General features: G+C 43.4%; 1 protein-coding gene across 1 annotated transcript in view; it reads right to left on the reverse strand.

Annotated features, from left to right (window-relative positions):
* Positions 1-1,203: 1,203 nt before the first annotated feature.
* Positions 1,204-24,837, reverse strand: part of znf609a (zinc finger protein 609a) — a 35,406-nt gene continuing 11,772 nt past the window's right edge. The window contains exons 2-9 of the mRNA XM_074677443.1: positions 17,476-18,318; positions 7,822-8,047; positions 7,398-7,485; positions 5,169-7,290; positions 4,652-5,051; positions 4,081-4,434; positions 2,836-2,914; positions 1,204-2,599 (exon numbers count right to left, since the gene is read on the reverse strand). Of these exons, the coding sequence (XP_074533544.1) occupies positions 2,841-2,914; positions 4,081-4,434; positions 4,652-5,051; positions 5,169-7,290; positions 7,398-7,485; positions 7,822-8,047; positions 17,476-18,198 (3,987 nt within the window). The 5' untranslated portion in view covers positions 18,199-18,318 and the 3' untranslated portion in view covers positions 1,204-2,599; positions 2,836-2,840. The remainder of the gene's footprint in view (positions 2,600-2,835; positions 2,915-4,080; positions 4,435-4,651; positions 5,052-5,168; positions 7,291-7,397; positions 7,486-7,821; positions 8,048-17,475; positions 18,319-24,837) is intronic.

Consider the following 24,837-nt stretch of genomic DNA (forward strand, 5'->3'; position numbering starts at 1 on the left):
TAATACAGGCAAAACAGGAAGTGACGAAAACGGTCTACAAAATAAGAGCATGTCGAATAGAGGAACTCGGTGGATTAGCGTGGGAACATGGGTTCATTTTTCCATCAAATAAAAAATAACAATTTGAAAACACTGTCATTTTGCTACCTAACTTTAGGAATTATATTTAATTAAAAAATAAAATGTACTTTCAAGATGTAAATTGAAGACTTTTTTTTAAAAATCACACTTTTTCATGAATTACATGTTAGTAAATGAAAAGGATTGATATAAGCATTAACAGGTACTTAGTACTTGCAGAAATGTCAGAATAAGAACAATTAATGTATTATTTTTTATTTGCTGTAAAAAGATGAGGAAAAGGGAATCTTGAAATTACTTTCTTTGCTTTTCCTTTCCTTTCCTTTTTTCCCCCATCCCAACTGACAAATCTTGCTTTGAGAGAAAAACTCCCCACCCATTCAATTTTCTTTCTTAAAAACTAAACATGAATAAAATTTCTTTATCAATTTACATGTCTCTCAGGGTTCATTTTATTAAACTCAAACTATGTAAATTCAAAACTATATTTTATTTGTTTTATTGGTTGATTAGTTACATAATGTTTTTTTCATTTGTATTTTATAATAGCAACCAAAACAGTAATTCAAAACTAGTAAAAGTTTAAATTTTATGTGCAAAAACTCTCATTTCAAGGATTGTGAAGTTCTTTTATTCCCTTACCATAAAACAACATTTCATAATCTCATATTTGATCTGTTCTGAAACACCCTGTGAGGTTAGAGCTCAGAGGAAAGAAGCAAAGTCACTGTGAAGCAGCAAGTTTGTATTTCTGATCATTTACTTATAAAAGCACTTCTTATAATCCTATACCAATGTTTCTGTTAAAATATTGTCAGCTTGTAAGTTTCTGGTAATTAAACTTAAAGATTACAGAAGTTTGTTAAAAAGTGGAACAATCGAAAAAACTTAATAGTACAAATAATCATCCCTTCAGCATCAGATATGTGGTGGTTTGGTTGACCTTACCCTTCAAACAACTTCAGACGAGCTGTTAAATGGTGCAGCAGCGCCTCCCTGTGGTCAAACTTCCACACTACAGAAGAAAATGGAGAGGAGGAGAAGACTTCTCTGCTCAGCTCACGGGCGCATCGTCAATAATTAGAGCGCATGTGAAGATATTTTAGCAGGTTTGAAACATTAGTTTTTATTTTTTCCTTTACGGCAAAAGGATTTTGAAATGTTTGAAGCCGCCTGGTTGTCCCACCTCTGAAACAAAAACCTTTACAGACCCCAATTAACCCCAGCACAAAGTTACAAAAATTGTAAAGGAAATTAAGTTTCAAGGACTTTTACCACATATATTTACCACTAGCAACTTCAAATATTCAAAATAACACATATTTTACTTAACTTATTTATTGATTTATTGTTAGAGTTGGATGAAACTTCACTTCTCAGCTTCAAATTTACCAGCAACATAAAAACAATCAACCCATAAACACATCAGTTACAAATTTTCTTTTTCTCTCCATACAGACTGTTTTTCCTGCTGAAACCCGATTGGTAAACACGTCTCAGGCTATAAAAAGAAACTAGAATCTTTCAAACACTTAAACTAAATATTCAGTGTTTATATGTAGGATCTGAAAATAGAAATCCACCTTCGAGGGAATCTTTAATGAAGACATTCAGCTTCCAGACAGAATAAGAAACACTTCCTGTATGTAAATTGTTAAAGTCACTGAAGCGTGTATATTCAGCCTGCTGCAGCAGGGTTTCTAATACAAATACATAAACGTGAAGTAATGATTGAGGACACAGAGGTCGGGCGCCGTTCCACCAGCTACAGGTTTAATATCAGATCAACAACAGTAGAAAAACAGAGGCAGAGGCTACCAGACAAAAAGAAGAGTAGGAAATCCAACAGCATCCAACAGGCTCTTTAAAATAATTCCTCTGTACAGTATTTACACACACACAATCACACACACACACGCTCACACATACACACAGAGTACAGTACAGCTACACACTGAGGAGGAGGAGTCTGAGGATGCAGCATCAGTCCTAACACTGCCCTCTGATTGGTCCGTCCTCCTCCCTCCACAGTATTTTTTATTCCCTGTGAAGCTGAGGGACTTCCAGGTCAAAGTGTGATGACGTCTGCTGGTCTCAGAGGTCAGAGGTCGCTGCTGGTAGAGTCTCTGGGAGGGCGTCACAGGTTGCTTGCCACCAGGAACTGTCCAACCCCCCCGCCTCTAAAACGACCAGCAGCATCTCCACGTGTCTCCGCCCAACAGGTCCTCTCTGCCGTCAGTCTGTGAGCCCAAACCTCTGCTGCCCTCCCTCCAAAGCACCATGGTCCCACCTGGATCCAGAAGAACCATCAGGACCGGCAGGACCAGCAGGTTTAGACCCTTTGAGCCTCCTGAGGTCTCAGCGATCCGTTGAGGGGGGCGGAGCAGCTGGCTGGATGTCCAGGCAGAGAAATCAAACGTACACAAACACCATTGAACTGATGCTCAAACAGAAACGCTTCCTCATGTGAGCCAGTCACATGACTCCGGACAGGGTGGAGTTAGCCAATCAGGTGTGCCTGCAGACAGACAGGTGAGAGGAAGAGAGTGAGTGACAGACGACCACTAGGCGGGGCTGAAGATTGAAGCATTGATTTTTTTTTCTTCTGGAGATGAAAATAAGAGGGTCACAGCGGTTTGGGTCTTATGATGATGATGATCTTCTGTTAGATTTTAGGAACATTTCCGTGTGATAAGAAGCATAAGTGTAGAAATAAATTAAAGCCATAAAGGTGAAATTATGTGTCTGTCTTACCTTTCTCACCTCCGTGCCGGTGGGTACATGGACGGAGCAGACGCCTGCTGACTTGCGACGATGGCTGAGGAGGAAAGACCTGAAAGAGAGTTAAAATGTCAGGTCTAGATCCAACATGGCCAGCAGAAAATCACACTCACAAAAATTACTAATTTTTTTTCACATTTGTTGAGATATAATCTTTTAAGATGCTATGAGGAGGATCTGTTTCAATGGGACTGCCTCACCACCTTGAGGCCAGGAGTCTTTGCAAACTGTTGTAAATTACTTTTAGCGAGGAGTGTGTTTAGTTTGGAATTAAATGGAGATCGGATTGGAACAAATTTTCTTTAAGACAACTTTTTACTGGATACAACGTGCCGAGGTAAGGTATTTATCAGTACAGTTACATAGCGCTACAGTTTGAAACAGTTGGCTATATGTTACCAACATCAGCAGCCCAGTGCTCTGACGTATCTATAGGCTAACATGACAACAAATAAACACTGTCAATTTGTAGGTAGTTTAGCAGCCGTCTATATTCAGCGCAGCTATCAGCCCACTAAGACATGTCTTTAGTGCGTAACCTTAGTGAAAAAGTCTTAGAGAAAAAGTGCTAAAGGCCAATTAGCCTTAAGCTTGGGCTGTATTACTGTTCCGTTTAGCTTTCTTCTGCTCTTCTGTCCCTTTTCTGTCTGACAGTTGGGCTCCTGTGTCCACCATCACTACAAAATCAGTCATAGAAATCGTTTTCAGCAGAGAAAAACACAGATCTTTGTGTTTTTATCTCTTCTCTCGACTTAACTATGTCAGGCGGCGTGGTGTTGCCATTTAGACCTTAACGTGCCACAAATCAATCCGGTCCTGGTCGACCTGAACTGGAAGCTAAGAAATAGCAATTTAAAATGACCTGTGCCCAGCAATATTAGTGCTGATAATCTCATTTTAAAGTGTGGATTATGATCAGGCATATATCCAGAAGGGAGACTTTGTAAAGATCACTTTCAAACTCCTCACAGCCCCTTTGAATAACTAAAAATGTTTCACCTCACTAAAATCTGTCAAATACAAAATATATCAAAGTTATTTTGTAGCTCATATTTTTTTTCCAAATCAGCTTTAACTGGATCTTAGTGACACCAGGCCTCAACTCCATTCACGAAGGAAAAACAACTTTAATTTAATTCAACTTGAAGAAACTCTGGGAGTAAAAGGAAGAAACTGCTGAAAAGAAGATCCTCCTGACTCAGACTCTGTGTGTCTCACCTGAGGCGTAGGACAGGTCGTACTGTCCCGACAGCAGCGGGTATCCCAGGTGATGATGAGAGGGCAGGATACGTTGTGAGGGGGAGGAGCGTGGTCGATCCCCCTCTCTCTCCCGGTCCCGCTCCCTCTCCCTGTCTCGCTCCCTCTCCCGGTCGTGTGGAGGTTTGCCTTCGGGGATTGACGGGGACTTGCTCTTGTACTGGCTGGCGTGTTGCTGCAGCAGGTCCAGAGCTTTGGCCTCACTGGGGGGCTTCACAGTGGGACTGGATCTGGAGGGTTTCTCTCCCTCCTCACCTGACGCCGCCACTTTTCCTCCGTATGAGGGGAAGGAGTATCCGGGTGGAAGGTACGAGCCTGAAAGGAGGGAGAGGAATGAGTGAGTACAACAAAGATCACTGTACGAGAGCTGAAAACAAAGTGATGCTAAGTTTGGAAAATTGGAACTCCAACACATTCATGACTGCAAAATTCACAAGATTTACAAATGCAAATGCACAAGTTGCCAAAAATAGATGCTTTTCCTGGTTCAAGTAAAGTTTAATTCATGAAGAATCTTTTCCTCCTTTCTTACCCGGGTAGTTCTGCATCATGACGGAGGGCATCCCCCTGTACCCAGGGTGGCTCGGCTCGTAGGCGTGGCTGTAGGCGTACGGTCCGTGCATGTATGGCATATATCCCTGGTGCTGCGCCAGAGGGGAGGAGAACTGCATGTGAGGGGGCCGTGCTTCCTTTCCTCCCCCTCTGTGCTCCTCTGGAGGAGGCTGAGTCCTTCCCTCCACCCCCTCCTTCACCTCCTCTTTCACGAGGCCCTCCTTTGGTCGTGGCCTCTCCTCTTTTCCTTTCCTGTCTCGCTCCCTCTCCCGTTCCCTCTCCCTGTCTCTCTCCTCCTTCCACCTCTCCTCCTCCTGGGGTTTTGGAGCTTCAGAGTATTTGTTTGGGTAGACGTACGGCCACAGGCGAGAGTCTGGCTCCTGCAGAGAAGAGGGGATGTTTAAAAACCTGATGATGATGTCAGGATACCTGAGTTACAAGAAGTCATTAAACCTGCAGCTTTGATTCGTTCTTCTGGTATGTATGATTGCACTTACCTGTCTGTACCACATGGCGGGCTCTACACCTGCTGGCCGCCCTGACTCCGGCCCTCCCTTGGCTTCCTCTTTCCCATGATGCCCTGTTTCGCTCAGCTTCATCTTCAGGCCCTCGGGCTGGTTGCTGGGGGTCTTGGGGTCCTCTCCCTTCGCCATGATGACAGACTTGGCCTGATCTGAGGTCAGCGCGGGCTCTTTGGGCTTATTCGGGTTCTTGGAGGTGAGGTCGGTGAGGCTGGGGGCTCTGGACAGAGTTGGGGGCACCGAGGCTTTCTGCTTCCACTCCTCCTTCCCACTCGCCTCTCGCTCCTTACCCTCTGCTTTTTTGTCAGCCTGTCGTTGCCGCTCCTCGTACTGCTGGCGGTAGGCGGGGTTTGAGGCAAGCAGGTGGTAGGCCTGGTCGGGTGAGTATGGGTAAGGATGCGGGTAGTACTGGTTGTAGTACAGAGGCTGGGTGTACATGTTGGAGCGCTGCTGGATGACTGATGGCTGCTGAGGACTTGGGTCCACCTTCCTCTCCTCGTGAGGCTCTACCTTTAGTTTGAGCTCCTCCCCCACTTCAGGCTCCTCCTCTTTCTTCACCTTCACCTGAGCACCCTCCACGTGAGGCGGGGCTGTGGGTGCCGTCCCTGGGCTGGGGTTGGGGTAACTGGGGGAGTAGTAGGAGTCGTAAATGGGGTAGTAGGGTGAGTCTTTGTTGGGGGCCTGAGGGGGGAACAGCGCCTTCTTGGCCCCCTCTCGAGGACCCTGATCCGGCTCTGTTTTCACTTTCACACCCTCTGTCTTCCCCTCGCCGTCCTCTCCTGCGTCTGAAATGTCAGAGTAGGCGGGGCTGCTGGTTTTGACGGATGCGTTGTCGGCTCCGTTTTGGTTAAGGTGTAGCGGGGGAGCGAGGCCGCCCTCCATCCTGCTGCCTCCCCCGATGGACGGGCTCGGGGCGTTGTCTGAGAAGCTGTACACTTTGTCGGCCTCAGCTTTGATACTGGCGAGCCGGCTCTGATGAGCTTCCGAGGAGCCGTTCAGCATAGAGTCCTCAGAGTACGGGCTCCTCCCCTCCTCTGACCTCCCCCCTTTACCCATTGCTTTCGGACTGTCCCCCTCCTTCCCCGCCTCCCTCTTCTTCTTGTCCTTCTTTTTCTTGTCTTTGGAGAGCGTAGGGCTGGAGGCGGGGTCAGCGAGCGGAGGCGGTTTGGGCTGGACGCTCTTCATCTGAGGGCTCTTTGGGACGGATTGAACCACTGAGCCCAGAGCGGGGGAGGAAGCCTGCAGGGCGTAGGGTGAGGGGGCAGCAGGGGCGGCAGGGCGGGCAGGTTTCAAACCTTTCTGAGTCAGTTTATCAGGCTTGCCTCCCGCCGCCATCTTCTTGCCCTTCCTGTCATCCATGCCATCGTTGCTTGCCTCGTCGGTCAGACACGGTCCCTCCTCGCCGCCATCTGTCACTTCCTGCTCTGCCTCTCCTGCTTTCTTCTTCCCCTTCAGCTTCCCTGGGGATGGCGATGGGACGTCAAAGCCCCGTCCTTTCGGCGTGGTGGAGCGGGCAGGTGAGATGGCGGCACCGTTGCAGGATGCAGGTTCAGGGTGGAGAGCAGGGTCATCGCCGTACTCACTGTCAGCGTCCTGATCTAACCTGACATCATGGTCGTTGTGAGCTCGGGCTTGGTGGTACTTGAGTCCGTTGATGTGCTTGTACTTCTTGTTGCAGTTGGGGTGAGGGCAGTCGATGAGCACGGGTGAGGGGCAGGTGCGGTCCAGCTGTGGGTGAGGGAGGGGCTCCGATTTCCCTCCAGGGAGGGGAAGAGCCGCTCCAGTAGAGTTAGTTCTCATCCTTTTTGACCCCTTGGTGTCCTCTGAGCTGGAGGTGGGCTCCATGTCTGAGGCAGGTTTGGTCTTCCTCTTGGCAGAAGACGGACTGGCTTTGGCGTCCTCTACTCCACCCGCCGTTTGGCTACCTCTGCGGCCTTTGCTGTTGGCTGCGGCGCCACGCGTCTTGTTGCTGCAGCTTCCTTTGTTGTCAGAGGAGTTGCTGTTGTCATTTAGGGGCGTGTTGCTGCTGGGACGCATCCTTTTCCCTCGACCACGGCCGCTTCGCATTTCCACGTCGCTCGTGGGAGACTCGCAGAATCTGAAACACACACACAGACAGTTTTTATCGTCTTGAATCAGCTCATCTTAATCTCCAAAACCAGATCCACTGAGAGACTCTGATATCAAAGTGTTTTCAGTTTGTACCTCGGAGGAGCCCAGTCGTGTCTCGTGCAGTCGAGCAGAGTTCCAACGTACGTCTTGTTCCTCCAGGTGACGTTTACGACCAGCATGCCTACAAACACACAGAGTTCAAATATAAAGTTACAGACTTAGACTGTAACCTCTGAAACCTGTGCAGCAGGAAACAGACGTGTCAGGTTAGCTCTGCAGATGTTTGATAGTTTCAGACTAACTTCACATCCAGCAGGTTTCTGAGGTTGAGTCACATCGTTGGTTCAGTAACAGTTTGACTAATCAGACAGAAAGTGAGTGTTTCAGCAGAAACAGATCAGAGTGCAGCTCCCTGCAGGAGAAACCTGAGATCTGAAGTTCCTCAGCTCTGACTCTTTGCTTTAAATCTAACAGCCCCCTCATGTTGACATCTCTGGTGTAACTCTTGTAATCTCACCGTCTTCTGTCTCCTGCCACACGATGCCCTCCAGGTTGACGCTGGTGCCTGGCTCACAGGGTCCCAGGCACTCCGGCTCAGTGGCCAGCGCGGCGTCTGCCGTGTTCACCGCTACTGAGCGCGTGCGGACCATGATCTGCTCGCAAGGGGAGGAGATGTCGCTGTTGGGGACGGGGGCGAGGAGGTGGAGTGGAGGAGGTGCAGGGGTGGAGACAGGAGACTCCATCTGTAGAAGACACAGAGAAGAGAAGAGAAGTTGAGACACAACTTCAGACTGTTTTACTTAATTTGCATCCGCTAAGGTAACAAAGCAACAAAGTAAAACATCTTTAGGAAGGAATCAACTGTAAAAGCTCTGAAACTGTCGATCACTTGTTTCGTGCTCAGGAGTTGGCCTTCAGGAAAAAATAACTGCCTTTAATTTCTAATGTTTAATTTATCTCTGAGAATAACCATCCATCTTGTTCAATCCTGTACTTGTTTTTAATGTAGTCTAAACATGTGACAGACAAAGGCGAGCTTCCCATGAGTAGACCCGTAACAAGCACATTTTCTCTTGTTGCTTTTTAAAGTTTGCTTGAGGTTGTAATTCAGTCAAAATGCTCACTCATCAACCACCGTGGTTGTTCTGATCTCCTCTGCGGTGCAATAAAACACAGTCAAAGCCAACAGAGAGTGACTATCCTCTGTGCTAACAGGCTAACTGCAGTGCTACATATAAAGATCTCATCCTGTCTTTGCTGTCTATGCTGTCATTTCCACTGAATATCCTTTGTCATTGTCTTAATGCCCTCTACTGGTATGGTACTGTACTGCAAATACGTATATTTTTTCTTCCTACTTCACTTGGCTGATGTATGTCACCTCAAACTTCACAGGACTTCAGACTTAAGTGGAAATATAGGAACCTTGTAATGAATGGAAAAGTAGTTCCAGGAACTTTTTGAGAAAAACGCGTCAATAAAAAACAAGAAACCAGCAAGTTTTTCATCAAATGACAAAAAACTAGCAGTGTTACTTGTTCCATGCTGTGGGCAACTAACTTTTTGCCAATGATGATTTCACATGAGTAGGCCTGTCACGATAATCAATAAATCAATTAACCGAACGATAAATAAAAACATCCTCGGTAAGTTTGCCAGCCTCCATAAACTGACACGTGCATGCATGTTTGTTTTCCTCCTCTCTTTCGACCAAAGAGGCTGAATGAGAAGATGGCTCACTACGTCTGTCTTTCCTAACATCAGGGTGCATAGGTTCTATAGCAGATTTAGCGGATTTATAGCGGAGTGAGCATCTGTCAAAAATGCAATATTTGGGGTGAAGACGGGGCTGCTCGCGCGTACACACGGAGAGAGCTGAAGCGAGCGTCCTGAGGGGTAAGGAGGAAACACACGCTAATATGAGTGATGGCACGAAAGATACGGTTCTTAAGCCGCCTGCCACAGTCCCAGTGTGGGAATATTTTGTTTTTTATCACAATGAACAAAGTGTGAGCTCATGAACACCAATGAGCTGATATGTTGCATTTGTTTGAAAATAGTGGCGACGAAGAAGAAGAAGGGGAGATGCAGTGGAGCCTTGTTCTTTGACAATCCGCTCTTACTGAGGCTTTTGTTCTGCAAAGTAAATAGAAATAAAAGCGCCAAATGGTGGGCGCTCAAAGACAGCTGCATTGCCAAAGAAATGCAGCCCTTCAATACGGTTGAAAGCAAGAAATGTTAAAAAATGTTTGACAGACAGAACAGATTGACTGGGAAAAAATACATGTTACAAACAATTCAGGAACTGTATAAACTCCCTTTTATTTAGGCTATAGTTTTTATTGTTTTTTTTTGGGGGAGTTTGTTTTTTTCTTTAGAGACAGGGTCTATGTTTTATTGTTTTTGATTAGTATGAATTATTTTTTATTGACGTGTTTTTTTCTAAAAGAGAGTCCATTTCATTTTCATTGTATTTTTTTTCTCTTTCCTTTTTGTTAAATTTATATTATTTTTTTTTAAATTTATTTTATTCAAAAGATCCTGACCTTTTAATTACAGTTAAATACTCTTAAGAAATTAAAGTTTCTTGCTTTTGATATGGTGTACCCACTTTATTATCCCATTTATCATAATTATATCAATGAAAAAATGGAAAAAAAATTAAAATAATATTGACAATAATATCGTTTATCGGCAATAATATTTTGGAAAATTATCGTCTAACAAAATTTGTTATCAAACAGGCCTACACATGAGCAAATCACAACTGCAGTAGTTAAAGCCAATCTGCTTTAGTCACTTAGATGGCTAGTTGTTAGTGAGGAACACCCCTAAGCCTGATTTACAACCACAGAATGAAAGAGCAGAAATTCCAAGCTTCAATTTCTATAAGAGAACAAATCCTCTCAGAGTCTTCCCTACTATCCATAAACACGATGGGGATGAACCAAACACACATCAAAACTGGACCAAAAGTCGTCAAAATGTGACAGAATCACTCTGCTGTCTGTGAGACTCTTCCCTCCTCAGGTGAGAGCACAGTTTACCTGTTTCTCAGAGACTGGACCACATAGCAGACCCTCTCCGTCCTCCCTGCAGACGCTCTCATAGACCAGGGGAACATGGTGAGAACACGAGCCACACGCTGGCTGAGCAGCTGATTGCTTAACTGACCGGTTAGGGAGGCATTACCACTCAGCCTCTTCGCTTCTCCTCTTTAAGAATTAAAAAACATGGCCGCCTGGAATGCTGGGAAACCCCCTGAGGAGGGGGAGGGGTCTGATTTACACCGCCTCCATTGGCTGCGGAGTTTTAACCAAACACACACAAACAGCGCTGGGAAACACGGACTCTCCCCTAGCGCTCCTCCTCCTCTTCATTCAGTCAGAGGTATTCATTACAACAACAAGACACATTCCTTTCAAGGTCATTCACTCAGAGAAGGGGGGGGGGCAGATCCCTGACTCTGATCATCAGAGAGACTCCCTCTGAGAGCAGAGAGCTAAGGTTTGGTCAGACAGGAGAATTAGGAGAGGTTACACAAAGCTGCAGCACTCTCTGGCAGCCCTACAGCTCCTCACATCAACTCCTGACATTTTCAGGACATGATGTTTTCAGGAAATTGCTTTTCACACATTTCACACATGCTCCTCACATCACATCAGGAGATTGTCAGTGAGAGTATAAACAACTCTCAACGTGAACGTCAGCACCCTGCCCACTTGAAATGAATGCTTATGATTACTACCTGCTGTGTTCACACATCAGCTCACCTCCATTTCAGACGTTAAAAGAGAGTCAGCCTGTGAGAGTTCTGCTTTTGCTTTCTTGGAAATGGTTTCATTGAATCAACACTTTTAGAGGACAAACTAGAGATGAAATGAAGAGATTAAATGCTTGACTTAAAGAAAGAAGACAGATTTTAAAAGCCATGGCAGCAATTAACCAGTGTTTAAAGAGTGACTCTGTTAACTGCAGACCAATCAGCTCTGAAATGTCTTTAGATCAACATTAAATACCTGATGAGGACATTTTACAATCAAATAAAAACCTATACTAGGATGCATTCTCAAGGACTCCTCCCTTGTTTTGACAGCTGTTGTTAAGTCCACTGACACATTCAGCTGAGGGTCTCCAGTTTACGGGGTCACTCTTTTAAATCTAACACTGGGAGCTAACAGAGACATATTCAGGCCCTATTTACGTAATGTTTCATCTGAAAACACTAAAAACACAGCGAAAACGCAGAGAAAGAAATCTGTGTTTACACAGAAACACTAAGGGACTCAAAACGCTGCAGTAAGCATGCCAGGCCTGTAGTTGGTGCTATAACTGTCTTGTCCAGAAGCAGCTTTTGGTAGATCTCCACCAAAGTAGAGTTAGTCCGATCACCTGGTGTATTGGTTAATGCTAAGAGTAGAAGTGGAGTAACAGGTGCATATTTGTTGAAAGACAGTCAGCAGATTCAGCAGATTGAGCAGCAACATGGTAGTCTGCAACTATCGTAACAACAGTATTGTTGTCCTGTTGTATATACTTGCAGGAAGTGGAGTGCGATGTCAGCGTTTCCACTGAAAATGCCAGCTTACTGTTTACACGGCAACAGTGTCGGCAGTGTTTCAGAAAATCTAAACTCTGGAGGCTGTTTTTGGAAGTTTGCTTTTTAGGTAGACTAAAACACCATTTCTGTGTTTATTATTTATTGTTACAGTCTAAAATTGTTGTTGCATAAATGGCCCCTCACACTATCAGGCTCAAAGAAGACTATTGTTCAGAAGTATTAACCCAAGTCAACCACAGCTGGGTGTTATCTCATTGTGGATGGAGAGGAAGAAAAACACCACCAATCAAAAAAAGAGTTCAACTTGCAGGGCCTGCCCTCCAGGAACTTTAGAAGGTACTACTCCTCATGGGGTAGATCAGTTAGTCCAGAACTAAAGTTAGAACCTTGTTCCTGTGGTCAAAAAACAATTTTCTTGTGGTTGAAAAACACCTTAGGCTATTTGTTGCCTTACTTTCTCCCACTGGTCAGGGGATGTGTTACAATTACTTCTCTTTTTTTCTCCTTTCGGCATCACTGGCCTTATTTGATATAATCAACCCAGAACTTCAGGCCGAGACCCACACAACAATAGGTCAGAGGAACCATGTGGTTCCTCTGAATGTTTCACTAGGAAACAAAGGTTTGTCTTCCTTCTTAAAAGCATCTTTGGCTAGGGATGGGTACCTTTCACATTTGAAATGATACGGTACTGATTCCCGGTACTTGGCAACCGGTATCGGTACTCGACGGTACCAATTTTCGGTACTTTTGTGTGTTGATGTGGTAAAAAATATCAGTATGTTTGATAATACAATGTTAATTATCTTCTATTTAACATATTTATTCTTCAATATATAACCTTGAAATGCTGTGTTCATGTCCAGTACAGAAAATCACCTACTCTTCCACTCCCTCACAGTCACAAAGATGCATTTAAGTACCTAAACATGGTACCTTTTGATTTTACGTGAATCAGTATGCGATACTTTTGACAGAATTCGGTCGGTTCCAATAAAAGTACCTAATTCAGTTCCCATCCCTATCTTTGGCTAATGAACCCAAAAAGTAGGCTATTAGCACAGGGGCTAAAAACTTGTTTTGAGTTGTTCCTTTTATTATTTCAAGTTTTCTCAAAAAGAAAAAAGACAGAAGGATTCTGAAGAATAATCAAATTTGGTATGAGAATTTCTGAGATTTTTTCTATTCAGACCAATCCTCTTTACACAAGCAGACATGTTGAAAGTCATGCTTAAGGCTTCCAGACAGTGATAAGAACCCTTCAACACCTCTTAAGGTCCATTCAGCTCCCTGAAGCCCATCAAACCCCCAACAAACTTCTTCAAGGACTTCAAAACGTGCTCACAACAAAATCCCCTGGAGGACTCCTTTTCTCTTCTTCGTCCACCCCGTCAGCCCTCACTGCTGTCAGAAACACTCGGAGGAATGTCAGAAATGAACAACAGGCAAGAAGTTATTTCTCCTGGAGATGCCGAGACGATGAAACAACATCTGGGATGGAGGGAGGGAGACTTGGAGAGAAATCATGTTGGAGGAGAGCCAAACTACCAAAGCAACTGGGAGGAAAACTACATCTATCACATGAATCTTTTCTTAGGAGTCTGAAGCAAAGTGATGGCTCAAAATAAGAGGAGGAGGAGCAGAGGCTAAGGTCTCTTAGAGTCTTGTGTTGATTATAATTTCAGATTATCTCTGACGAGGTTTAACCTCTTACTGAGGGGACATGTGACTATTCCAGGGTTCAAACATGTGACCTTTCCTCTTAAGCACACTTCCAGGAACCTCAGGCAGCAGAGCCGAGGTGTCAGGGGCCCGCTAGCTTCTCAACATGCTACAATTTACTTTCTCAGAGAACACACGTTCCCTCAGCTCTCCCTGTGATTTCCCAGAAACCACCGGGAGAGCTGAGCTGGATGATCTCTGCTGCAGGTTCTGTGAGGATGTGGATAGATTACTCTAATGTCTTCATACCTCAACCTGTCAGGAAGTGAATTTTACAGCCATCAGAGCATCAGTCAAGTTGGCCAGCAGACATGATATCACACCTCTAAGATTACCCAAACACAGCAGCCTCAGTGAAGCTTTTTTAAACCTGAATCACCCTAAATACAGATACATAAACGACATACACAGTGAAGCGTAGGAGTAGAGAACAACAAAAAACCTATCACAGAGCTTTTACAGACTAACACCAAAATCGGACATTAAATGTTCCTTTCAAAGAAAAATAGAGCTGATGAAAATAACCTCAGTGTCCTTTTTCTAAGTCCCATAAATTGTCCTGTCTGGCCTTTCTGTAAACCTTCCAACAGGAAGAGAGCTCTTCACTCCTTTTCCATCGTCTTCTTTATGTTTAGTCTGAACTTTCATCCTCACTGTGACATCTGCTTCAGTCTCCTCTGTTAAAAGAAACTCAGCATTTGGGCTCGTTCTGTTGGAAATGTCAAACCTCTTAACACCGACACATTCTTAAAGTCAGTTTCCAACCAGCAGTGAAGACACTAAGGACTGAATCAAATTAAGATGTTTCAACACTTTTCCTGGTCATTGCTCTTAAACAGATACACTCTTAAAACAGAAAAGACAAAATGTTTCAAATTGAAACAATGGGACACCTGAAATGTACATCTTTTTTCTGTTAAATTATAAATCAACATCTTGTTTAAAGATGCTGTGAGGAGGATCTGTTTAAATTGGATTGCAGTGACACCTTTTGGCCTGGAGTCATGTGCATACTGTCGTGAAGACAGGACACTTGACAAGTTAAGTGGAGAGTGGGTCTTCTTTTTAAAACTACTTTACTTTGTTCAACACAACTTTTTACCAGACACAACGCAACAAGGTAAGGTATTTATCAGCAATAAAGTAGCCCTGTTGTTTTGAATATTAAGCTGGCTATGTGTAGGGCTACTGGCAGACCTGTGCTCTGAGACGTGTCTGTAATGTGTAACGTTAGTGAATCCTGGTTTTGTCATGCCAGTCATCTACCGAACAGACCCAATGTAACCTCACTCTTCATTTTACTGATAAGACTTTCAAGTTTGAACAGACCACTGCAGAATAACTGCTGCATGTGGGTGATCTGACAGTTAGGCTCCAGTGCACACCATCACTACAAAATTAATCACAGAAATAGTTTTCAGGAGAGAAAAACACAGATCGTCTTCTCACTACTAACCTTTGTCAGGGGGTGTGGTGTAGTCATAGAGACTTGGACGTGCTGTAGATCGATCTGGTCCTGCTCGACCCGATCGTGAAGCTAAGAAGTAGCATAGTACTAACCTATATTAGCGCTGATGATCTCAAACTGTCTCAGTTTCTGTCTGGTGTCCATTTTTTTTTAGAGTCTATGGTCAAACCTTGGAACAACATTTATTAAACCTTGAATCAGTGACTCATTAAAGGATATGTTCGGTTAATACAGCTTTTACATTGTTTGTAGAATGAAGTAGAACAAAATACTCACCCAGATGGCTTTCCTGATCCAAGCAGTGCTTCGGTAGATATTTAGATCCAAAATCGTGCAGTGGACATCTGTATAATGGGATCCATCGGGGTATAGACAGCGCTGCTCCTAAAACTGCATTAATCGTCCAAAAACTCATGTTTTTCACCAATATTCCATCATGGTCCGCTCCGGGTTAGTCCTCTGCTGCAGTCTGTGTCACTCCAGACAGCGCTGTGTGGCTGTACTGACCTCTGAACTGACCAAGACTTTGTTTACGTTTGCCCCTCAAAGAAAGGAGGAAGTGGAGTCAGCTATCTAGAGAGTACTGGGCATGCGGTGAGGGGCAAATGTAAACAAAGTCTTCGTCAGTTCAGAGGTCAGTGCAGCCACACAGCGCTGTCTGGAGTGACACAGACTGCAGCAGAGGACAAACCAGGAGCGGACCATGATGGAATATTGGTGAAAAACATGAGTTTTTGGACGATTAATGCAGTTTTAGGAGCGGCGCTGTCTATGCCCCGATGGATCCCATTATACGGACGTCCGCTGCACGATTTTGGATCTAAATATCTACCGAAGCACTGCTTGGATCAGGAAAGCCTTCTGGGTGAGTATTTTGTTCTACTTCATTCTACAAACAATGTAAAAGCTGTATAAACCGAACTCATTCTTTAAATCCTGAAATCAGCAGCTTCTTCTTACATCTTGAATCTTCACATCATTAGATCTTGAGGCAGCACATGGTTGATCCAAGATTTATCACCCTGCATCAGCAACTTGTTCAACCTCGAATCATCCCCTTGTTAAACCTTAAGTCAGCAACTCTTAAACCTTGAATCAGCTCTTTGTTCATTCTCAGATCAACAACAGCTTGTTAAAACGCCAGCGTGACCTTGATACAAACGACTGGTTCATGAATTTACTGTCTGTTTAGTTCGAATCACCTTCAAGTTACATTTTAATCCAAAGTCTTTCAAGAACCCGCTGTAATTCAGCATCATCTATAAACAGAAACTGGGTTAGATTAGGCCCCTGTAAATAGCTTGTTTCTCAAATGGTGCTATTATTAGCTAGCTTGTTAGACGTGCACTTGGATAGCAGTAGTGTGCTGTCACTAGATAGCAATTGGGGCCAAAGATAAGCAAAGGTCAAGCACACCGTATGAACTCTTTGACACACATTTCAGTAACAAGCAGAAAATTTCAATTCAGTAAGGACTGCATTAAATATCTGAAATTGCGATTTTATGGAGGATAATTTCTGAGTGTTCAGGTAGAGATACTACTTTTAACATCACGTTTCCTGGAACATCAAGGTCACTTAAACCCCAAAATAAGCAGCAACAACAAGTAGAGAAAAGTTTAAATGAGAAGAATTAGCTTTGAAAGCGAACCTTCATCAACTGTGATAAAACAGCCTCATACCACAGAATGTGCTTAATGTCACAGGCTGACGCTGACTTTTTCCATTCCAGCTGAACCAGATTTATGTCAGTGAGGTAGAAGACAGTTTAAAGGTTTTAGCAGCTGAGCCATTAAGAGGTCAGTGATCTCTGACAGCAGCAGGCGGCCGGGTCGCTGTCTGCCCTAACAGAGGGTTCAGAGGTGACAGCAGTGAAGTCTGAGTGACGGACAGAGGAGGTCGGCCAGCTGGAGGGAGGAAGCGGAGCACAGTGCTGGAACTTGGCAGCGGAGCAGCAGAGAGCTGGATAACTGACAGCTCTGAGCGGCTGATCGCTGCAGGCCAGCAGGACCGTTTGGCAGGCTGCAAACCTCAACGCCGAGCTAAATTTGTTAGAAGAGGAGCAAAGCTGGGATGAAGCACAGCTGTGGAGGAGACACGAGCTGAACGCTGAGCTGCTGACAGGATGACGAAGCCGATATAAAGAAACTCTGGTTCCTAATAGCTTCATGGGTAAATTCTTATCCCCTAATTGTACTTTTTACAGCCAGTCAATAAGATATGTAATTTTTCTTTCTTTAAGGACAATATTTCACAATATATTTTAACAATGATATTTTTATTCTGCCAAGACAGGGAATGGAGCCAAGACCCGGCAGCTCCCTGTCCACAAGGCGCCTGCTCCACTAACTGAGCTTTACTGAAGCTCTAACAACACATGGTACTATCTGGTAATTCACAAAACGTCAACATCCTCTTACCTTCACACTGACCACCTTCTTCATGTTTCTGCATTCACCATTATCCACTTCCTCTGCCTCTGTTGCCATAGCGACTGGCTGGCCAATCCCTGCAGAGTCCAGTGCCATATTTCCGAGCTGCTCGGCAGCAGTTAACTCTGGGTTTTGTTGACCCTCAAAGGGGCCGCTGCGAGAGGCCCCCAGCGGCAGGATGGGGGCCACGGCCTCCTTGTCAGAGTTGGCCGCTCCTGTTACCTCCAGTTTCTCCTTCTTAGTTTTCCCAGAAACCCCGTCTTTGTCCTTTTTCACAGTAGGGAGGTTACGGGAGGGTTTACTGGACTTGTCAGTTCCTTTAGTGGGGGTAGAATTGGGGTTCTGTGGGTTGGGGTCACTTGGGGCCCGACCCTGAACCTCCTTCTTGGCTCCGTCTGAGACGGGCGCCTTCACGCTATCTTTAGAGTTTTTACTACGTTTGGATTTGGATTTGCTCTCTTTGCCCTGCGCAGCCGATACAGGACTCACAAACTTAATATTGTCAGGTAAAGCAGCCACAGCGCTGGGAGGGGCGGCCATGCCCCCTCCCTCTTTGCTGCTCGACATCTCTAGTTTGTCCTTCTCCAAGTCGGCGTCCAAGTCAATGATCAGATTTCCCACGCCTATATCCCACTCATCGCCGCTGTCATACGTGTCCACCGCGTTGGAGTCCACACCTTTCCCGCCTGCAGGGCCGCTGCTGAGGGACATCTTAGTAGGAGCGTCCCGGAGCGCCGCAGGAGGGCCACAGGAGGGCCGCGCTCCTCCCAGCCGCAGGACGCCTCCTCAGGGCAGGACCCCACGACTCCTCCCTGCTCCCCACATCTCCTCCTGCACAAAGACAAGAGATCAGGTTAGATTGAGGAAAAAACAACAAACGCAGAGCACTGACATTACACCAGCATTTACACTCTCTTTGTTATTGTTTATAGTCAGGTAATACTCGATGGAAATCAGCAGAATAAACACTGAGCAGGTTAGAGGAGGAGTCAGGCTGTAGGATTGTTGATAAAGCACGCAGCAGATCTCTTCCCATCCAATACCTTTTTTTAGAAGCATTTCCTGGTGTTCACTTCACTTTTTAATCTGCTTTATAAATATACATGAATCCTTGAGATGAAGGGAGTTGTCTAAAAAAGAAAGTAACTGCATTTTCAGCGGTGTACGTTGCTGCAGAGTCAGAGTATCCCACAGCCTCAAGCAGCCTTCTTGTTATCAGACAGCCGCTCTGGTACTTCTTGTTCGGTGTTTCCTGGGGACAGGCGGGTAAAGTGGGCGGGGGACATTTATTGCTCTGACATAAAGGCTGTATTGAGGAGGATCACAGTCAGTCACTGGGAAATTGTTTCCAGAATGAGGGAGCAGACACATCCTCCTCTACGGCCTCCTTCAGGCCCCTTATCATGTGAAAGGAGCTGTGTAACCTCTGACCTTCTCTGACAATGCAAGGCTGTTGGCAGAGCCATGGGAGTGGATGGAGGGGTGTTACACTCTGAATGACTCAACACTGATGCTAATTAAGGGTTTGATTAACATAGCAAGAAGCTAACACTGGGTGACACAGTTTGTTATCCAGGTTGAAGCTCCATCCTGAAAATCAATGGACCATGATTCCAATTTCTCAGAATCGAGTAGCAGCCAAAACAAAGTCTAGATACGATGTTTGACTTTGCCGAGAAACTAAACAGCACAAATAGAAACGCAATTTGTGTTTGGTAAATGCAGCGTTTCCCCTACTAGTTTGTAACCCCCCACCCCACCCCCAATCCAGAAGTCAGGATAACTTCATTATCCATATAGCTCCAGATCACAGCAGAAGCCATTTAGAGTAACTTCCCTCATAAATCAGGTTCTATACTTTGTTTTTCCTACAACAGACTAAATAGCCTTTTGTTATTCATCTAATTTACATGACGGGATGTCATATGTCTGTATGAAATCACTCTTACATTTCTCCTAATGCACCCGAACGGTGCACGACACATTCGCACACACATATGGACAAGCACACTGTATAGCGGACAGAGAGCTGGGAAAACCACCACGAGAAACATCTCCCAGCGCCTTCTCTGTGAAAATGCAACACTTGCTCTCCCGTGCTTCTAACAATGCTTCTTGGCTATAAATCTCATTCCATTAGAAAGCCGTTTAATGCCCTTTTAAATGGCGCCACATTTCTAAAGAATGTGCAGTTGTGGGATGAGCAGCAGAGCTGAGTATGTGGATTGCACCCATGAAACATTTGCCAAATCTTCTCTGCCAATGCCAAACAGTTTATTCTACTGTTGCTGTCTATTTGAAGAAACTGTTAAAGAAATTAAAATCTAAGAATGACAATCTTTTTATAATTTAGGATTAAATCTAAATTTGCTTTCTTTCTATTTTGACTCTGCTCTTTATATCAGATGTTGCACACTGTGATCTAAGCAGCAGGAGAGTCACTTAACACCCAGCTCACCCTTGCGGCTCAGTCCAGCCAATCAGTGGTACAGAAGCTGCTCAGCCTGTCTGTCAGAGGCTGAGCGAGTAGATGGCCAAAAGGCAGTGTGAGGGGTTAAGTGCTAATCCTGCCACTACTAATACGACTAGAATGCTCAGTCAAAACACACAGTGAACACACCACCAACACAGAGCACAGGTGCCATGTTTGGATCAGAAGACCAGGTCTCACTTTGTCATCTATACAAAGACTGTGCAGAATACTAGGAGCAATACTGACATTTAGATTCATCTTTTTATCAAGAATAACAAGAAGCTTACTGGATTTGAAGGATCATTTTTCTTATATGATTTAAAATGTGAAAAATAGGCAGATTAAAAATCAATCATTCATCCTAATGAAAGGTTCTGTTTTACTGCTTCCATGCTGTTTCTCTGCTGTTTAGATTTGCTTGTTAGTTCATAAACTGTCTGTGTTCAACAGACGGCATTTGATGGATCAAAACTGTTCTCAGATCAGAGCTAAATGGCAAAAGAGTGCAAGTGATGAGTAGTTATTTTAGTAGAAAAAAACTAATAGCTAATGTGACGTTTATCTCAACTTAAAAAGCTTCTTTTGTTTGTTTTCACAGCCTCTGGTTGTAAAGTGGTTTGAGTGACAGATGTTGTTTGAAGGGCATCTGAAAGATACCATCAAAACTTCTACCAAAAAAAAAAAAAGTGAGGTTAACAAGCAAACGCTAAGAAAAACAAGAATATAGATAATATCTGTTAATGTATTGTAATTAACCTGCCTTTGAAGACTTTGCAGAGTGCTTAAATGGATTTGTAGCTCCCTATGTCTGCAGGGATCGGATATCCATCACACTGCAACTATCAAACAGTGCTTTTGCTTGAAATACCCATCCCCTAAGAATACCTACCTGCTGTCACTCTCTTTTTATGAAGTCGAGGCAAGATGCTCTGACCTGCAGAGCCTTCTGGCTCTGACTCAACATGACTCAGCCAGAATTCAATTTCTCACTGGGCTAGGCTGTAAACTAAGAGTCCCAGTCAGGAAAAGTCCTTGCTCAGTTATTAACGTGAAATTGGAGATGCTGGAGATTTACAGCAAGCCGCGCTGTGCTGCAAGAAGAGGAAGATGAGGCTGGGAGAGTGCTGTTGGAAGGCTGAGTCCGACAGGTACCAGTGTTTTTCCTCTCTTACCCAGGACGGGAAAGAAACAAAGTTATCTTTAACGCTAGAAGCGCCACTGCCGTCTGAGGAACATTTTGGGATTTTCTGAAGCATTAGCTAAAGTAAGCCTACTGTTAGCTCTTAGAGACATAGTTCATCATGTCACTTTGTTGGGACGTCATTGGCCTGATTTGTTCATTTTTTTGTATTTTGGTGACTGTACATCATTGTTAGCTGTTTTCCAAAGGGCTCTACTGAAACTCATGTTAGCTTCTGGAGCATAGCTTCATTAACTTATCTGTAATAACTGAGACAACAAAGGTTGGTAAACCTTATGCCGAGTGATTCGGTGTAAATACTGTAGCACCAAACTAACAGTGACACACTCTTGATAAATATGGTAAAAAGTAGGGAAAGGACAAAAACAAAAATTGATGTATTGTAGTATCAGAATTGTTCAACAATTTTAGATTGAAATTTTTTGTTCATTTTTGTTTTCATTTTAGTCTTTGTTTATAAACTGGGTACAAAAAAGCTGAGATGTCTGATGTTAAAAAAGCAAGCAAAAAATTGCAGAAGTCAAACTACCAAAGAATCACCATTTAAATTGAATCTTCACCCCAAAAATTTTCAAAAAATTTGAGTTGGGCGAAAGACATATCATCCCAGCCCTGATGAAAAGACCGTTATACTTTTGTTATGACTGATGCTGATCCTCTATCTCATTGTTTAAGATCATGGTGATGGCATCAAGATATGAATCCCGGGTCCCTGAATACAAATCCTACATTTTTACGAAGACAGGAGTTTTAACTTCCTCGAGTTAGTCTTCACTAGAAGGGGGCTGTTGTTGTTTAATGGAGAGCTGCAGGAGCTCATGACTTTCTCATACCACAGCCTTCCTCCCTGCAGGTCAAAGGTCACTCTCTCAGTGTTAGCCCTGCTTTATTGGAGGTCAAAAGTCAGGGCTACAGCAGCAAACTGGGTGTGAATGTTTCAGATTCTGGGAGCTGAAGAGACCGTGGTCCTGGTATTCAATCTTTTTTTTTTTAAGTTGGTTTGGACCTACTGATTCAGGACTAAATACTGACCTTACTGTCTGGGACCAGACTTGCTAAACAGCCCTCATTTCACCCTCCAGTCGGTCTTAAACCACTTTGAACTTTTTGTTTCCAGTGGGCTGTAAATCCTATAATCCACTGACCACTTTCACTGCTGCAGCCGCCTGTTGGCTGCTTACACTGCTGGCTGTTACCTGAACACAGTCCCTCTGCCAAGAACTCGGAGCAGGTTTACAGGGTGTCGAGCAGGAGGAGAGGATAATAAACAGCTGAAGAACTCGATGAAGAGAAATGAGCAGAGCCTATAAATACTAAATACCTCCTCTGTGGTTTTATACGCAGTAATAAACGTCTGCGCGCGGTTAAATCATCCACAAGCAAAGAAAGTAAAGAAGAAGAGATTTATCACACTTCGAGGATCTGCCAAGTCAGAAAATATAGACTTTCAAGGCAAACAGTGAAACTGGAAAACAGCTGGACAAGATTTACAGTCACAAGAAGTTGTCTCAAAAATAACAGTTTAGCTTTTTGGGATATGTGTATATTAGTGCTGAAGCAGAGAATCATTAGATGATTGATTTTCATGTCCGTGTAACACTTAAGGAAGAAACCAATTACATCACTCTGAGGTGAAAACAGCTGGGTTAACTGTTTGAGATTTGAGCCCTGTTTCCACTGAGCGGTTCAGTTCAGTTCAGTTTAGTTTGTCTTGGTATGACCCATTCTGTGGTGTTTCCACTGACTAATCCTGGGACGGATCCCCAAATAACCCAGACGAGTTGCCCCCTTTAGGGACCCTTCTGTTGGTTAGAGGTGTGAAAAATTATCAGCATTATAGCGCGATACTTTGACCTGTGATAAAATATTGACATTTCAACTTTTTCTTTTTCAATAAAAGTTCATACTTTAGGTGAGATGGAAGTACAACACATCCACCGCACCTCTACTGTGGTAGATGGTGGTGAAAAGCTACTCCGCTGTATGTTGCCTATAAACTGCAAAATAAATATCAACTCAAGTATATTCAAAATAATTTATTCCTGAACTTGGTGTGGGTTTTGATGTCATAAACATCAATGTTTTCTCTCTATTCTTGGTACAGTTAGTTTAAAATTTTAAGTTAAATTTTTACAGTGTAGTAGACTGATAAAATAACCATCAAAGACATGTTTTATGCAATATTAGATCTTTTTATGAATAACATTAGTTACATCAAGTGACATTAATCAGTTTCGCTAACTGACATGTCTTTAACCCAATAATTGTTTTTGCAACATTAGTTTAATGTCAAAGTAGTTTAAGTGAAAAACTTGATGCACTTTATGTTTTCAAGTTCAGTGTATGTAGGCCTGTCACGATAATCAATAAATCGATTAACTGAACGATCCTCGATAAGTTTGCCAGCCTCCATAAACTGACATGTGTATGCATGTTTGTTTTCCTCCTCTCTTTCGACCAAAGAGGCTGAATGAGAAGATGGCTCACTATGTCTATCTTTCCTAACATCGGGGTGCATAGGTTCTATAGCGGATTTATAGCGGAGTGAGCATCTGTCAAAAATGCGATCTTTGGGGTGAAGACGGGGCTGCTCGCGCATACACATGGAGAGAGCCGAAGCAAGTGTCCTGAAATGTTAAAAATGTTTGCAGACAGTACGGATTGACTGGGAAAAAGTACATGTTACAAACAATTCAGGAACAGTATAAACTCCCATTTATTTAGGCTTTAGTTTTTATTGTTGTTTTTTTGTGGAATTTCGTTTTTTCTTTAGACAGGGTCTATTTTTTATTGTTTTTGATTAGAATTAATTATTTTCATTGACATGTATTTTTTTCTAAAAAAAGAATCCATTTCCTTTTCATTTTATTTTTTTCTCTTTCTTGTTTGTTAAATTTGTTTAATTTTTTGTTTAATCTATTTTATTTAAAAGATCCTGACTTTTTAATTACAGTTAAATACTCTCAAGAAATTAAAGTTTCTTGCTTTTGATATGGTGTACTCACTTTATTATCCCATTTATCAAAATTACATCAATGAAAAAATGAAAAAAAAATCAAAATAATATTGACAATAACATCGTTTATCGGCAATAATATTTTGGAAAATTATCGTCTAGCAAAATTTGATATCGTGACAGGCCTAAGTGTATGTATGAAAAACTGTGTCTAGCTTTCATTATTTTAACCACAATGAAATACAAAAGTTGTTTTCAACCAAAAAGTTAACTGTGTAGCATAAAGCAATATACCACAATATTGTGATATCATGATAATATTGTATGGTGACCCAAGTATCGTGATGCCTATCGTATCGTTAGGTTCTTGCGGATACTCACCCTACTGTGGGGTACCCGAGATGTTACTCCAACCCCAGAAGGTGGAGCTAGAAACACTGCAGTCTGGTGACTGGTCGAAAGAATTGTCTCTTACTGTGCAACAGCAGCTGCTGTATTTCTTTTTATCTGCCTTCTCCAAAACAAAGCTTAATTGCACTTTGAAACAAAGAGCCATAAGGCAATCACAAAGAAGACAAATTGCTGGATGACTTGCTTTGTTGCCCTTTGTTTGCTGTGTTGCGTTTTTCTTCTTTGTTGGAATTATGAGCGAGGTACACTGTGTCACACTGCTTTAATGCCACGCTGTTACTTAACTAATGCAGCTATTGGTGTCTAGTG

Source organism: Halichoeres trimaculatus, unplaced genomic scaffold (assembly GCF_033239565.1).
Source record: "Halichoeres trimaculatus isolate MK-OKI-2021-1 unplaced genomic scaffold, fHalTri1.1 fHalTri1_scaffold_10, whole genome shotgun sequence".
NCBI lineage: Eukaryota > Metazoa > Chordata > Actinopteri > Labriformes > Labridae > Halichoeres > Halichoeres trimaculatus.